Raw genomic sequence first — 14,559 nt, forward strand, 5'->3', positions numbered from 1 at the left:
GATGGGGCCTAAGTCATGACCTGTTCTAATGAACATTTGGAGGAGCAGAAAAAACCCATAGAATGGGAGACTAATATCCACATGTTAAAGGACAGACAGTAGTAGTTAATGAGAATATATAAATCTGTATGTTGGCTATAAAGATGGTTTAAGTATGTAGTAGAAGTTGTAAGTGTTGATAAGATGGGATTTCATTAATAAGAATTAAATACAATGGGATGGTTAGACTATATAAGTATTAAATTATGTGGGACCTAAACATGACAGAAATGGTATGGAATAGGCTGTCTCTCTGTGGTTTCTCCCCCTCACCCGGGAGGCTGTAGGTGGGCAAGATCTTGGGAGGGGACATAGCCAGGCCAGCTGACCCAAACTGACCAAGGGGAGGTTCTATACCATATGACATCTGCTGAGCAATTCAAGCTCAGAGAAAGGAGAGGAGGGGGGGGGGCCTTTGTTGTTACAATATTTGTCTTCTGAGCATCTGCTGTGCTTACTGAAGCTTACCTTCCTGGGAAGTGGCCAGACATCACCTGCTGATGGGGAGTAGAGTAAATCTTTTGTTTTCCTTTGCTTCTATGCACAGCTTCTGCTTTACTTATCTGTCTTTATCTTGACCCACAAGTTATTTTCCATCTTATTTCTTCCCCCCTGTCCTGCTGAGGAGGGAAGTGACGGAGCAGCTGGGTCAACCCACTACAACTGTGAATCTTGCACCTGTTGCAGATTGTGCATCAAAGCCACATATTCTCTGATATGAGCCAGAGGGGAACATCTGTTGGTGTCTCAAAGCTGCTGTCACTTGCAAGCATGAAGATAGACACTAAAAGGGGGCATGAGCCTCACCACGTTTCTCTTGGCTTCCATCTTGGTGCTGGCTTTTCCTCCTCTTCTCTTTTGCAATAGCTGATGGCAGAAGTTGCTCCTAAAGTGTATGGCTGCTCTTAATAAGACAAATCCTGATGTTTTACATGAGCAAGTTCTCAAGTTTCCTATCCTGTTCCACAATCAGAGAAGTGTATCAAGCAAAACAAAGGCCCAGTGAGCATTTCAGAGAGGAAGGAACCAGAAATTCCCTGTGTTTATGACAGGCTTTCTTCCCTTTTTAAGAAGGACATGGCTGACACTCTCTAGCCTGTTCTTAGGTTCTGAACAAGAAGCCAGAAGGAGATGAAAACCTGTTCTGATCTGTCCCCAAGAACCTCTCAACTAGGGCAGGTAATTCCATTGAACAAGTTAAATTCTGCCTGTAAATTGGGTTTGTATTATGTAAATAATAGCAGCTGCTCCCTGCCCGGTAATGTGTAATCATGATTTTTTATGCATTATCTCATCCCAGATAATAGAAGATGTTGCACACCCATCTGCAGAGCAGGCATACAATTTAAATTGGTTTAATGCTCACATGAGCCCAAAGTCTTGAGAACTGAACAGGAAGGGAGGGTTACATTCAGTTTGTTGAAATGTCTCCTACCTCTTTGTTTTGCAAGTCTGGTTGCTGCTCCTGTACATCTGTCACAGGTTTTGAAGGAACTGCATGTTTAGTATTCAGCAGGTTTAAGCAGTGACACCAGGGACAAGTCTATGATGCGGGTTGTCCCTGAAATGCAGTGAAAGGGAGCAAGACATTGACTTAGAAGTGAAAAATACAAGCAGTCGTCTGTCCAGCCTGGCAAAGCAGCATCAGCGTGAAGTTCTTTGTGGAGAATATGAGTTACAGAGGGAACAATTGCCTGGGCAAACACAGCAGGGAAACTGGAAAACTTAAGGAAGATGGGGAGAGGTATTAGCTATGAAAGTCTAGAATTAGCAAGCAAATCTCTCATGTATTAGGTAGGGAAACATAAGACAAGCTTTCAGTTTGCTCCTGGAAGAGCCTAGTGTGGCTTGTTGGACACATCAGTTCTATGTATGTGACAGAACATGCAGAGATCTGTTCAATCAGGTGCCTGGACTGTTCTATGACTGTAGAAGGTGTCAGACACTATTTTTGCAAGATACTGTGATTTCAGCTCTACATAGATCTCCCTGTCCCACTCACTTCAGTCTGGCAGAAGAGTGTCTCCTTCAGCAAGTCCCAAAAGAGGGCTAAGCAATCTATGCACTTTCTCTTTCAACATAACCTTTACAAAGAGATTTGTGCTGACTTCTATTCAAATACATGTATTTGCCCAAAAGAATCCACCTCAAATGCTACAGCTACAGTAAATGTCAGGAACCCTTCCTTCTAACAGCAGTCCCAGATGGAACCAAAGAGAGATGAGAAAGTTCACAAGTCAGTAGGTGCTCCCAGATCTCTGGGCTCACTTCCACTACCATGAAGGTGTGAGTGCCATTGAGATGCGTTGTCTCAGAAGAGAGGTACTCCTGGAAGTCCTAAGGAATCAGGGCAGCCTCTCACTCAGTGCAGGCATCACTGCAGCACACCGTCAGTTCCAGGCTGGACTGTGACAAGAACTGCCCTTTGGCTACTTGCAGCATGGGCCAGGGAACAAGAGGGGGGACCAGCAGCACCAGCTGCAGCACTGGAAAGAAAGGGGAGCAAGAAAAGAGCAACCACCCAGCAGCAAGTCATCGTGCCAGACCTGCAAAGGCAAAGCAAGGAGAGCATTAAGCCTGCATGATTAAAGAGTGGCCACCTGCCGTGGCTCGGGGCTGGCAGGATTATCAGACACACACAGCTTCCTGCCAGCTACTGGGTCAAGCATGCTTAAGCTGTTACCACAGAGAGTGGAAAGGTTGGGACTTGCCTGGAGCTGGGTGAGCAAGGAGCAACAGGAATCTCACTCAGTACCAGCTTTGATGTCCTGGAGTTCTGGACGGTGAGCCCCTGCAGCACAGAAATATCACAAGCTGATGAGTTTGCTGCTCTGTTGCATCAGTAACCCTGTCTGCCCAGGGGTGGATTCCCCAGATTGCAGGGCTCATGCCCTGCTGATGGATGTGTCTCACCTGGCAGCCACCACAGCTCCTGTCCACCAGCAGCTCATCTGTGGGGAGGACCATTGGTACCATTGTACCTGCTTGCTCATCCTACGGGGAAGAAGGTGGTGCATTAATTCCTCAGGCTGTCACAGATCAGTGCGGACCAGCCAGACAGCTGGATCATTGTACCCAATTTAAAATTTAATCAGCTCCTATATCTCCACATGCCAGGTACCACCCATGTTCTGGAAGGGGAGCAGAGCAAGGGTCGGGCTGTGCAGTGCCAGCTCTCCCCTCCAACAGCCCAGTCCTGCCCTGAGCCTGCACACACACAGGCAGCCCCCCAGGAGGCTCTTCCTTGGCAAGCAGCTGGTCAGTAAAGAGAGCTGCTCTGAAACCCTGTGTCCCCTGAAGGCTGCTGGGGTTAGACACATGGCAGTGCCTGTGGGTATGAAATCTGCAGGGGACCAGGTAAAGCCAGGTGGGGAGGGAGGCTGACAGACACCAGCTCTCTGCATCCCCACACCCTGCCCCACCAGTGCTGCAGCCCCAGCACAGCCCAGGGCCACAGCGCGTCACCCTCAGCCAGCGGCCACAGCCTGACCTCCCACTGCCTGCCCCTCCACACAGGCTTGAACCAAATACAGCCAGAGCCAACAACCCTCCAGCTCCCCTTCAGGGGGATGGCAACAGCGAGATCTCAACCCAAGCCCTGGCTGTAGCTCTCAGGGGGCCTGCCTGAGTGCCCCCGCACTACAGCCAGCAAGACAGCCCTGAGCAGGAGCCAGCTCTGCCTCCCCTGCCTGTGCTCCTGCCCACGCTTGTGCCTGCTCTGCCCGGCACAGGCAGGGGAGCAGCTTCAGGCTTGCTTGGCTCCCTCCAGGGCTCTGCCAGCCGCTCTGCCAGGGCTGGAGCTGCCCTGGGGAGGCCCACAGCCGGGCAGCAGGCAGGAACACAGCGGGTGCTGTGAAATCTGGGTGGAAACTCCCCCGCTGACGGGCCAAACCGCAGGCAGCTGTGAGACAGGCTGGAACTGAGCAGCTCAGCGACAAAGCCTGGCTGAGAGGCCTGCACCCTTCCTGGTGCGTTTTCTCAAACCAGAAAATGGCCCCTTCCAGACTGGCATGGGAGGGGAAATCCCACCCTGCTGCCCCCAACATCTGACAGCCTTCACCCAGAAACGTGGGCCTCCTGGCCCCTCTCTGCACAATGGAGCCCCAGGCTGCTCTCAGAGCAACTCAGCTGGCCACACACAGGGTGAGGCAGCAGCAGCAGCTAAAGCTGTAGGAGAGCACACACAGGCTGCTCCCCTGCTCCCACAGTGTTTTGGGGCTCTGACTGGGTATTATTCATCCACCAACTGATGCACTAAGATGTACAACAATGACAGCGGGGCCCAGGAAGGGCCAGTCCCAATGGGTGCCCAGGATGGGATACCAGTGCTCCGTGGGATGCCCTGGAGCCATCCCACAGTCACAGACATGCCTGTGGGCACACGCGAACACACACATGGGCATGGACTTGCACATGTGCATGGGGACACAGGCACAAACAGGCTCAAACAGGCTCGGGGGGCTGCAGCAGTTCCAAACCCCAGGGTCAGGGCTGCAGCCATGGGCCTATTAACCCCTAGACTTGGACAACAGCACCAGAACCCGGGTGCATGGGTGCCAGGAGAGCTGTGGGCTCAGGGCTCAGCAGGGCTCCAGGTGCTGCCCCAGCCAGAAGAGGCACACCAGGTGGGAGAGCTGGAAGCACCTGCAAGGAGCCAGTAGTAGGAGTCAACTGTGATTAAGGGCTGGAGCCTGAGGCTCTGACAGGGAATCCTGACCCAGGGCAGTGGGGCAGGCAATGCCCAGCACAGGGCCAGAGGAGGTCCCACAGTCCCCTTTACAGCTCCCAGGCAGCCCTGAGGCAGGGCTTACAGAGCTGATGCTGTGGGGCCCTTGCCACTGACCATGCAGTGACCCTGTTCCACTGCCAATAAACAGGGAGAGACACCAAAACCACGCAAGTTGCATCTGCCCTAAATTAGTTTATTTTGCAAAACAGTCTGTCATGGTTGATTTAGACCATACCAGAATCAGGGAAATCATCATATTCTCACATGGATACAGTCCAGCTCCTGGCCGTGCTTCCTCTGCAGGCCACTACTGGAGCTTCCAGGAGATATATCCAAGGTCTTTACTGCAGCTGCTGCCCTGGGACATGGTGACACAGTCCCAAGCAGCACAAGGCCTGCAGGGTGGGGCTATGGCAGGATGGTGTCCTGCCCACAGGTACCAGCAGTGCTGGGTTGAGCTGCTCTGGAGCACTGCTCCATGGTTCCTGGACAGTGAGAGGGTTGGTGGCTCCAGCTGGCAGGTTTTTGGCAGGGAGCTCACCCAGCACAGCCAGCTGTGGCCAGGCCCTGCCCTGTGCTGGCACCAGCCTGGCATCCAGCCCAGTAGCACATGGGGTCCTGTCTGGAGGGGTCCATGACCACAGAGCATTAACACAAGATGCCACAGGACCAACAGAGCCAAGCACTTAAAAAACATTTTGTTTAATAGGTATAAAAGTTGACATTAAAATACCAATTATACAAAGGCCTACAAGGCTGGACATGGGTACGGATACACTGTGGACATCTTCACAGACACCTGAACTAGTTGCTCACACCAAACAGCATGGCCAGGGCAGCATGGGGCTCAGGGTGGGATGCAAATCCCAGGCACAGAGAGGGTTTTGGCCAGCTGAGCCCCAACCTGCCCCAGCTTCCAGTCCCGTGCTGGAGCACTGGACAGCTGGCAGTACCAGAATGAGCGTCCCAGGGCTCGTTGCACAGCTTCAGCCATAGGTGCCATGTACACGCCCAGCACGTGGAAAGCATGGAGAGCAGGTGGTGACCACAGCCACATGGACAGACAGAACAAATACAGCTGCACCACCACACGGGGCCTGCTGTGCGCAGGGAAAGCAGCACTTCTGACAGCAGCTTCCATGGTGGGAGGGTTGTACTGGTGTCACTGCCCCATGGCAGCATTGGGAGGATGGACCAGTGCTCCCACCCGGCCCAGGGATTCATCTCCCTGACCTCTGCTCTGTGAGGGGAAAGGGCAGGGCAAGACTGGCTCCACGGTCCTGATTTCGGGACCGTGTGGATCACAATCTTGTACCCTGAGCGGGAATACTGGCAGAGGTCCATGGAGTGTTGGTGCCTAGTTCCTCAGACTGCCGCAGCCCCAGGGCTAAGGTCCAGTCCAGGGTGGTGCAGAGGCTTTTCTACTGTGGCACGGGGCTCCTCCGTGTTTTTCCCTTCCACGCTGTTCCGAATCCCATAGCCAAAGTAAATTATAAAACCTGCAGGACAGTTTCCACAATGAAATGCACAGCAGTGGGCTACCAGGGTAACACACCCCCTCAAGGGAAGATGCTGCAGGCACCACGTTCCCCTCTGCAGGACACCTACCCAGAGCCATCCAGATGGCAAAACGCACCCAGGTGCCAGCACTTAACTGTACCATCAGCAGGATGTTAACGAAGATGCTGAAGACCGGCAGGAGTGGGAGGAAAGGCACCTGTGAGGGACAAGAGGTGCAGTGTCAGCTGTGCCTTGAGGGACCTGGCCAGGCTCCGAGGATGCTTCTGGCTGCAGAGGGATCCCACCCCTGCTACAGCCTAGAAGACCCTGGCACTTCCATGACAAGGGACTGCATCTCAGAGAGCTGTGTCTCAGGGCCCTGGGCTTTCCTGGATAGTGACTGCCCAGCAGCAAGCCCTGGCAGACCCTGCAATGGCCCAGACCCTGCTAGGGGCCCACAGGGGTGCAGACACTGAGGTGCTGGGGGCTGCACTCACTTTGAAGTTCAACCGCACGTTGCTCTGTGGCTGCCTCCAAACGATGATGATGGGAATGAGCAGAGCCACAAGGAGCAGCACCAGGGCCACAATCCAGCCCACATTGGCCTCCTTCAGTGCAGTCACCTTAAGAGTCAGGACCACGCAGATGACTGTGATCAGTGTAGCTGCAAGAGAGGGGGCAGTCAGGGGGCTGCACGGCACATGGCCTCCATGGGATGCCCAGCCTCACCAACAGCTGGGCTGAGGCACTTGCACCTCTTGGTCAGATATGGGTCCAGCACACGCTCCCCAAAGTCTCAGGAAAGTTCTTTGCTGTGCAAACTTGCCAGCCTTGCAAGCTGAGGAGAGCCTGGACTCACCTGAGCTCAAACCCAGCTCAGATACTTACCCAGACCTGGCTGAGCTGCCCCATTCTGGCTGCACAATGAAGCTATTGTTGGACAGATCAAACCTCGCTGGCTGAGCCTGAGTGCTCTCAGGGGGTCAAGACACCCTTGCTGGGTGGTCACCCTGGGCCAGGAATGTCACAGGGAACTCCCATGTCCACCTGCACATGCCTGGCTCAGTATCTAACCCCATGTCCTCCATCAACCCTCAGGCACCTGAAACCCCAGCACTTGGCACCCTGCTCAAGACAGAACACGTCCAGCACCCACTGGTGCTGCCAGCAGCATCTGTGTTGCCGAGTCCCCTCCTCTGCCCAGCGTGCCCACCATCCCCTCCCAGCTTTGCAAAGACACACCAAAATGCTCCAGCCCCTGGCAGGAGGGGACACCAACCATCAGCTCCTGCTCACTCACCAATGACTGAGACACAGATGTAGACGATGCGCCCCGAGAGCGCAGTGGGGGTGTCTGTGGGTGGGTTGAAGAGCATCGCCAGGGACAATGTCTCTTTCTGCTGGGCACTGGCAGCAGTGATGGCTGGGTTCATCACCACCCTCTCCTCCTCGTTTCCAGTCAGCTCCAGCATTTCCATGGCCTTTGAGGAGTTCAGCTGCCCGAACTGGTACCTGAGCAGATGGGACAAGCTGCAGGGGAGCCCAACGAACTTCCCAGCCCAGGGGGACAGTGGGCAGCACCCTCATATCCTCCCACTCCTCCAGCCCTCATGCTGCTCCAACAGCAGCCCCACAACGGCCACCCCACAGATGTGGCCAGAGACATCACACGGGCTCTTGAGTGGCCTCCATCTTGGGGGCTTGTTGCTTCTCCAGGCTGTGTCTCCCTCGGAAAAAGCTGTGGCCACAAGCTCCAGGCTCAGTGCAAGCACATTCACCACAGGCACTGCCCCTAAGAGGAGGCACTCACCGGAGGATGAGCACGCACACTGCCACCAGGGAGTAAGCCAGCAGCGTGCCAATTGACATGAGGTCCACCAGGTCCTTCAGGTCAAGCAGGAAGGCCATCACCGCTGCAACAAGGACACGCAGCATGAGCACGGCTCCAGACTGCCGTGGTGCCAAGTGTCAGGTGGCAGCTGGGAGCCTCACCCGCAAGGAACCCTGAAGTGATGGTGGCTAACAGAGGGGTTTTCGTGCGGCTGTTGATGCTGGAGAGGAACTTGAAGAGCAGCCCATCCTCTGCCATGGCATAGATCACACGGGGCATGGGGAACATGGAGCCCAGCAAGCTGCCGTGGGGAGAGACGGCTCAGGGCCTGTCAGGCAAGCTGAACACACCCATCACCCAGACAGGATGAGACCGGCTGAGCAGGACAGCAGCCAGACCGGCCAAACCCCCAGCCCAGCTGGGACACATGCTGCTGGTCTCCATGCTGTGCCAGGGCTGGAGCCAGTCCTACCTGGTGGAGAGGGCACAGAGTGAGCCGACAGCAACTGCGTAGCGGGCAGGCTCCCAGCCCACCGCCTTGAAAGCCTCAGGCAGCGGGCTTTCCTTGTTCAGAAGGAAGTAGGGCACCATGAGGGTCAGGGCTGCAGAGACCCCAAAATAAGCCACGAAGCAGATGAGGAGGGACACAATGATGCCAATGGGAATGGAGCGCTGTGGGTTCCTGGCTTCCTCCCCTGTGCAGAGACAAGAGGCAGTGTCCAACCCTGCTCCACGGCAGCGTGCAGGGCGACTGGTCCCAAGGGACAAGCCCCAGCAGGCACTTCCCATGCCAGCCTGGGGCTGGGCAGCAGCAGGCAGGGCCCGTTAGAGAGGAGAGGGTGTCCCCAGCCACGCTGCTGCGCTGGCAGAGGCTTTGACACTGCTGAGAGCAGAGGTGTGTGGCTGCAGCCCTGGCTTCCAGGCATGCAGCTGCCCAGCAGCTGGGCTTGCAGCGCCCTGGGCCGCACCAGCTCTCTGCTCCCACCAGCAACTCCCAGAGAGCCCACTGAATGCAGATCCTCTGTGTGCACGGGCACAGCTACACAGCTGTCATGCCTCATGCCCCTGGCCTTTGCAAAGGCACGCTCTCCTGCTGCACCAGGCTGCTCCTTGGCAAGGAGCAGGGCAGCTGCCATAGGATGAAAGGAGGTGGCTGCTGAGGAGCCCCTGGGGGCGGGAAGCAACAGGCAGCACAGCCTGTACCAGCCACCCACTAAGTAGATTCCTGGAGGAATGAGGAAATTAAGCAGGCTCCCTGTGCTCCAGAGAGCAGCAGTCCTGCATTAACTCAATTCTTTTAGAAAAACATTGCTTGAAGCTGGGAAATAACCAGGAGGCATCAGCCTTGCCTTGGCTGCAGAAGGGCTCCCCACTGCCCCGGGAGCTGTTGGCACAGACAGGGTGCAGCCCTGCTCCCACCACACATTGTGGGGAGGCCCTTTTCCTAGGGCAGGGCAGGCAGTGAATCCTTTTGTCCTAGCCCAGCTGGGGACAGAGCCACCATGGGGAAACCTCCCAGGAGCAGTGGGAAGGGCTGTTTCCCACACCATGGAGCATCCTCCCTGGCAGGTCCCAGCCAGCTGCCAACTGTGCTGGGGAAATGTCCATGCTGCCCTCATCCAAGGTGGTACCTGTGGTGGCGATGCAGTCAAAGCCCACGAAGGCATAGAAACAGGTGGCAGCCCCGGTCAGGATCCCTTCCAGTCCAAAGGGGACAAACCCACCAGAGCCAAACTTTTCTTTCCTGGAAATGAGGGAGGAGAGAGCTGCTGTGGGGTGCACGGGCAGCGGGGCAGGTGGCAGCCCTGTGCCAGACCCTGGCCTGGCACGGTTGATCTCCTCACCGGACGTCAAGCAGCGGGCCCACATGTGAGCGGTTGATGTAGTCCTCCACCGAGAGCTGCCAGTTCTTGATGTCTCCCTTCACAAAGCCAGCGATGATGACAAAGCCCAGCACCACCAGGTTCACTGCCGTGAAGATTTTGTTCACAAGGGCAGATTCACTGACGCCAAAGGCCAGCAGCACTGTGAGGATAGAAGGGGTGAGTGGGGACCTGCTAGGCTCCCATGCCACCACCTGTGGTGCCACAGAGCTGTTCCTACACACTCACCAGTGAGCAGACCAATCAGAATCACGGCAAAGAAGTCCGGGTGCTTGGCCAGCACTCCTGGCAGGTGCATTGTGGTCGTGTTCATGAAGAAGGTGGAGATGTGGTTGCCAATTATGTTGTCAAATGCTGCACTCCAGGCTCGAGCCACGCTGGCCGTACCTGGTTGATGGCAAATCTGTGCATCAGCCTGAGCCCAGAGCAGAGCAACACTGGCCACCCCCACCCTGGCATCCACCTCCCTGCTGCTTGCACCCCACACCCTGCTCCTGTAGCACCACACCCTGCCCCATGAGCCCCTCACACTGCCAGTGTGGTGCTGAAAGGAGCCTGGGCACCCTACCCAGCCCCGTACCTATCACGTAGGAGAGGATGAGGTTCCAGCCTGTTGTGAAAGCCCAGATCTCACCAACGGTGACATAGCTGTAGAGGTAGGCAGAGCCAGTCTTGGGGACGCGGGCCCCAAACTCTGCATAGCAGAGTCCGGCCAGTACCGATGAGAGTGCAGCCACCAGGAAGCAGAGGACAATGGAGGGACCAGCCATGTCCTTGGCCACTTCCCCGGCCAGCACGTACACGCCAGCTCCTAGGGTGCTGCCCACACCCAGGGCTATGAGGTCCAGTGTGGAGAGGCAGCGAGCGAAACGTGTGTCCTCGGAGCTCAGATCCACCACGCGCCGGCGGATCAACTTCTTCCCAATACTGGTCATTTTTCCCCCAAACATCTTGTCCTCTTGCAGGTGGTGCTCAACTGCTCAAAACCCCTGCAAGAGAAGAGACCGTAGGAGCATGAAGCTCAGTGTCCTGAAGGCAGCAGGATCCACATTGCAGGGAGAAGAGCAAGCAATGATGCCCACAGGAGCTGTGCTTGCTCCCAGCCAACTCACCAGCACCAAGTTCCCGTCACACTGGTGGGGTAGAGACCATGGAAGCTCCCTCCAAGGCACCATGGGGCTGTGCACACCCCACCTGCACAGCCCCTGCACCAGCACAGCAAGTAAGAGATGAACCCAAGGAGTCTATGCTGGGAAATAGGCTCATTGCACAAGCCATGTGTGGTTCCCACCACAGAACCTCCAGACACACCCCAGAGCTTGTCCACTGTCTACCAGCAACTGATTGGGCAGCCTGGAGATCACTCAGCCCAAACTTGACTGCTGTCACAACCCTCTGGCCTGGTGTGTGGGCGTGCTGCAGCTGGCAGGGAGACAAAGCATTCGTCCAGCAGAGCAGTTGGCAGGCTGGGCTGACTCACTGGGATGTGGCCTTTCCTTATTTGCATCATATTTTTCCAGCATCTGCACTACACCCTTGTCAGGGAGGCATGGCCAGCACACTCCACAGGCAGCAGTCACCCTAAATATTTGACACCTCCACTCCTCTTGCTCACAGCAGCCATCCATCCCCAAAAATCTCGGGGAGACAAGCACCCTGTGGTACAGCACCTTAGGCTGGTACAGCATAAGAGGAGTCACAAAAAAGCATCTTCCAAAGCCCATGGCCATAGCTGGCACCCTGTGCCTAGCTCTGGACCACCTTCCCACCAATGCCTTCTCCCCACCAGCTGCTCCCTTCACTGGGAAATGAAACACGCTCCAGCCAGGGGCCCAGCGCAGCACGGACACCACGTTGTACGGATCAGTGTAAGGACACAGGAGGACAGCTGTCATAGAATCATAGAATCATAGAATGTTTTGGGGTGAAAGGAACATTAAAGATCATCTAGTTCCAACGCCCCTGCATGGGCAGAGACAGCTCTCGCTACAACAGGTTGCTCCAAGCCTCATCCAGCATGCCCTTGAACACTTCCAGGGATGGGACATCAACAGCTTCCCTGGGCAACCTGTGGCAGTGTCTCACCACCCTGACAGTGAAGAATTTCTTCCTAATATCCAATCTAAATGTACCTTCTTCCAGTGACCCTTTTTCACTGAGGGGGATTGCCAGGGTTGCAGTGGCAGCCACCAGCTCGGCTGCTTCTCCAAAACCAGCAAACCAGCCCATTTCTGCCAAAAACCTCCTCCTGAGCTAGCATGTGCCACATTCGGCCTTGGCCCAAGGGGCCGAGGAAAGAAGTGTCCCAGCACTGTCACTCTCCTCTGCCACTGCCCGGACAGCTCCGGCTGCCTCTCTCAGTGCTGCCCGATTGCTCCAAGGATTTCTGACGCCGGACGCGAGCTCTGCAAACTGCAAGCACCGGGCTGGCAGCAGAAACGTGCTCAGCTCTTATTCCCCAAGCAGCGCAGAGAACAAACCTCGAGCGGCACCGAGCAGGAAGATGAGGGGCAGTGTCCCCTTCCCAGCCCCCGCGGGCCCTGCTGCGCTGGGATTCGACGTGCCCGGGGAAAGGAACGCGCTAAGCACACAGACCCGCATCCGTCAGATCCGGCGTAGGCAAAGCTGCCCAGGCGGGTGGGCTGGCTCCGTTCAGCCCACGGCCAGAGAGGTGCCTCGCAGAAAGCCACGCTGTCACACTGGCTCCCGAAACCGAGAGCTGGCGGTTGGCTACGGGCAGGCAGAGAGGAGCGACAGGTTCCGCGGGCAGGAGCCTCCCGCTGCCCGCCGCATCCTGCTGCTCCCCGCCGCATCCTGCTGCCCCCCGCATCCCGCCACCCTCCGCATCCCGGGCAGGTACCGGGGACCGCCAGTCCCCGCTCGGGACCCTCACGCCAGCCCACGAAGGAGCATCTTTTAGCCCCGGGGAGCTGCCAGCCACACTCCGTCCTGCCGGGAGTCCGGTGCTGGTCCGGGTACGGCGGGACCGGGACGGGGCGCCGCGGGAGATCCCCCCGCACCGGCCCCACGTGCGGGCGGCGGCTGATGCAAGCGCGGCACCGGTTGCGTCAGGCTCCGCCCACCGCGGCTCACCGGCGGCACGGCTCACCTCGGCTCGGCTCGGGAAGACTCGGTTCGGCTCGGTTCGCTCCGGTACGGTCCCGTTTAGCTTCGCTCGTCTCGTCCCCGAGGTGCGACCGCTTCCGCCGAAGAGATTGGCGGCTCTCGCCGGATGCTGAAGCGCACAGCCCCTGAGCCGAGCCCCGGAAACACCCGCAGACCCGCCCCGAGCGGAGCCAGCCCCGCGCAGGGTGCGGGGGAGCCCGTCCCCTCCCAGCCCCTCCCGCTCCCGGTTCCTCCCGCCCTGCCTGCCTCCAGATTCTTGAATAACATACATTCAAGTCATAAATGGCGCCGGGCCGGGGACCAGGCAAGCGGACAAGGGACGAGCAGCTGTGCTGCCAGCAGCATCAGCCGTGCTCCCCCGGGAAGGGCGGCTGAGGGTCCCCCGAGCGCAGATGTACCAGCAGGGCAGAGCCCAGACCCTGTCCCACTTGGGGCCGGGAGCGAGGCGAGCGGTGGGGAGGCCGTGGCCGGAGCTCAGCCCGGGGCTCTAATCCCCACGTGCTCCGCGTCCCTGCCAGCACCCACGCTGCTCCGCTACAGCCTGCTCAGCTACCGGGGCAACAGGTTCTAAATGATGGGAAACACCAGTTGCGGGAGAACTGTTTGGCAATCGGGCCGGGAGACAGTGGTGAGGCGACAGCCAGCACCCTTCTCTCCAGCACACAGCCTGGGACCCGCTGTCCAGAAATCTTCTCCTGATGCAATCCAGCGTCTCCATGTCAAAACAGGCAGCGATTCCGGGAAGCGAGCCAGCTTCTCTTAGGCACCGGGTGCCTGCCCACTCCACCTTTCCCGGGGATGCACATACAAGGGGCTGGGGAGAAGAAAAGGCTCCACTCGACAAAATGACCTCAACGTGATGCAAACCGCAGCAGTGCAGCACAGCTGCCAGGCAGTGGCACAGACTTTCCTGCTCTCAGCCCTTGCAGATGAATGAACCGTGGCTCAGCCCCTTCCCCTTCCCGCCCGCACGTTCCGCACCAGGAAGGAAGCGATCGAGATCCGGGACTGCCCCGCAGCCGAGCTGTTGGCGCCCAGGCTCCCTGCTCCTTCTTGGGCTGCCTGAAGCAGGCAGGATCTGCCTGGGCCTAACCCCGCTGCCTGCAGCAGGGCGGGCAGCACCGCGGCTCCGTGTGCAGGACCCGCAGCGCTGCAGGCACAGCAGGATCCGCTGGAGATGCCCTGCCCAGCCAGGCAGAGGCTGGGTACCCAGAGCAGCGAGAGGGAAGTGACACCATGACTCGCCTATTCCCAGAAATCCTCTTGCGACAGCAGCCGTCGGGAGGCAGTTTCGAGCAGGGAGCAGCACCAGGGCACCAAACGCGTGATCTAGACATCACACACAGTTCCACATCCATCTTCACAGCGTCCCATCCTCACCTACCGCTCTCTCCTCCCCATTCGGGGCCCTGATCCAGCAGCACAGGCCAAGGGTTGGGAGCAGGCAAAGA

At 57.3% G+C, this 14,559-nt stretch overlaps 1 protein-coding gene across 3 annotated transcripts; it reads right to left on the minus strand.

The window, feature by feature from the left end:
* Positions 1-5,491: 5,491 nt before the first annotated feature.
* Positions 5,492-13,232, minus strand: SLC7A3 (solute carrier family 7 member 3). 3 transcript variants are annotated; one of them, XM_051630505.1, is made up of 12 exons: positions 13,092-13,232; positions 10,563-10,971; positions 10,211-10,369; positions 9,944-10,124; positions 9,731-9,843; positions 8,572-8,794; positions 8,261-8,400; positions 8,079-8,181; positions 7,569-7,780; positions 6,766-6,932; positions 6,377-6,485; positions 5,492-6,267 (listed from the first exon to the last, which is right to left on the minus strand). In XM_051630505.1, exons 2-12 carry the CDS (start codon positions 10,930-10,932, stop codon positions 6,134-6,136), a joined length of 1,911 nt encoding a protein of 636 aa, XP_051486465.1. In that variant the 5' UTR covers positions 10,933-10,971; positions 13,092-13,232; the 3' UTR covers positions 5,492-6,133. The 3 variants fall into 3 exon arrangements, with proteins under 3 accessions (XP_051486465.1, XP_051486467.1, XP_051486466.1); XM_051630507.1 differs by lacking the exon at positions 13,092-13,232 and adding an exon at positions 12,463-12,478; XM_051630506.1 differs by lacking the exon at positions 13,092-13,232 and adding an exon at positions 11,095-11,794.
* Positions 13,233-14,559: the final 1,327 nt, after the last annotated feature.

Source organism: Apus apus, chromosome 12, assembly GCF_020740795.1.
Source record: "Apus apus isolate bApuApu2 chromosome 12, bApuApu2.pri.cur, whole genome shotgun sequence".
NCBI classification, from domain to species: domain Eukaryota; kingdom Metazoa; phylum Chordata; class Aves; order Apodiformes; family Apodidae; genus Apus; species Apus apus.

Bases quoted from the DNA above. Each gene is read 5' to 3' on its own strand.
- SLC7A3 (XM_051630505.1), bottom strand. From the start codon at position 10,932: ATGTTTGGGGGAAAAATGACCAGTATTGGGAAGAAGTTGATCCGCCGG. The intron at 8,401-8,571 runs GTAGGACTGGCT...TCCCCACGGCAG, and splicing joins CTCTGTGCCCTCTCCACCAG to CTTGCTGGGCTCCATGTTCC. The intron at 7,781-8,078 runs GTGAGTGCCTCC...CCATCTGCTCAG, and splicing joins GTGTGCGTGCTCATCCTCCG to GTACCAGTTCGGGCAGCTGA.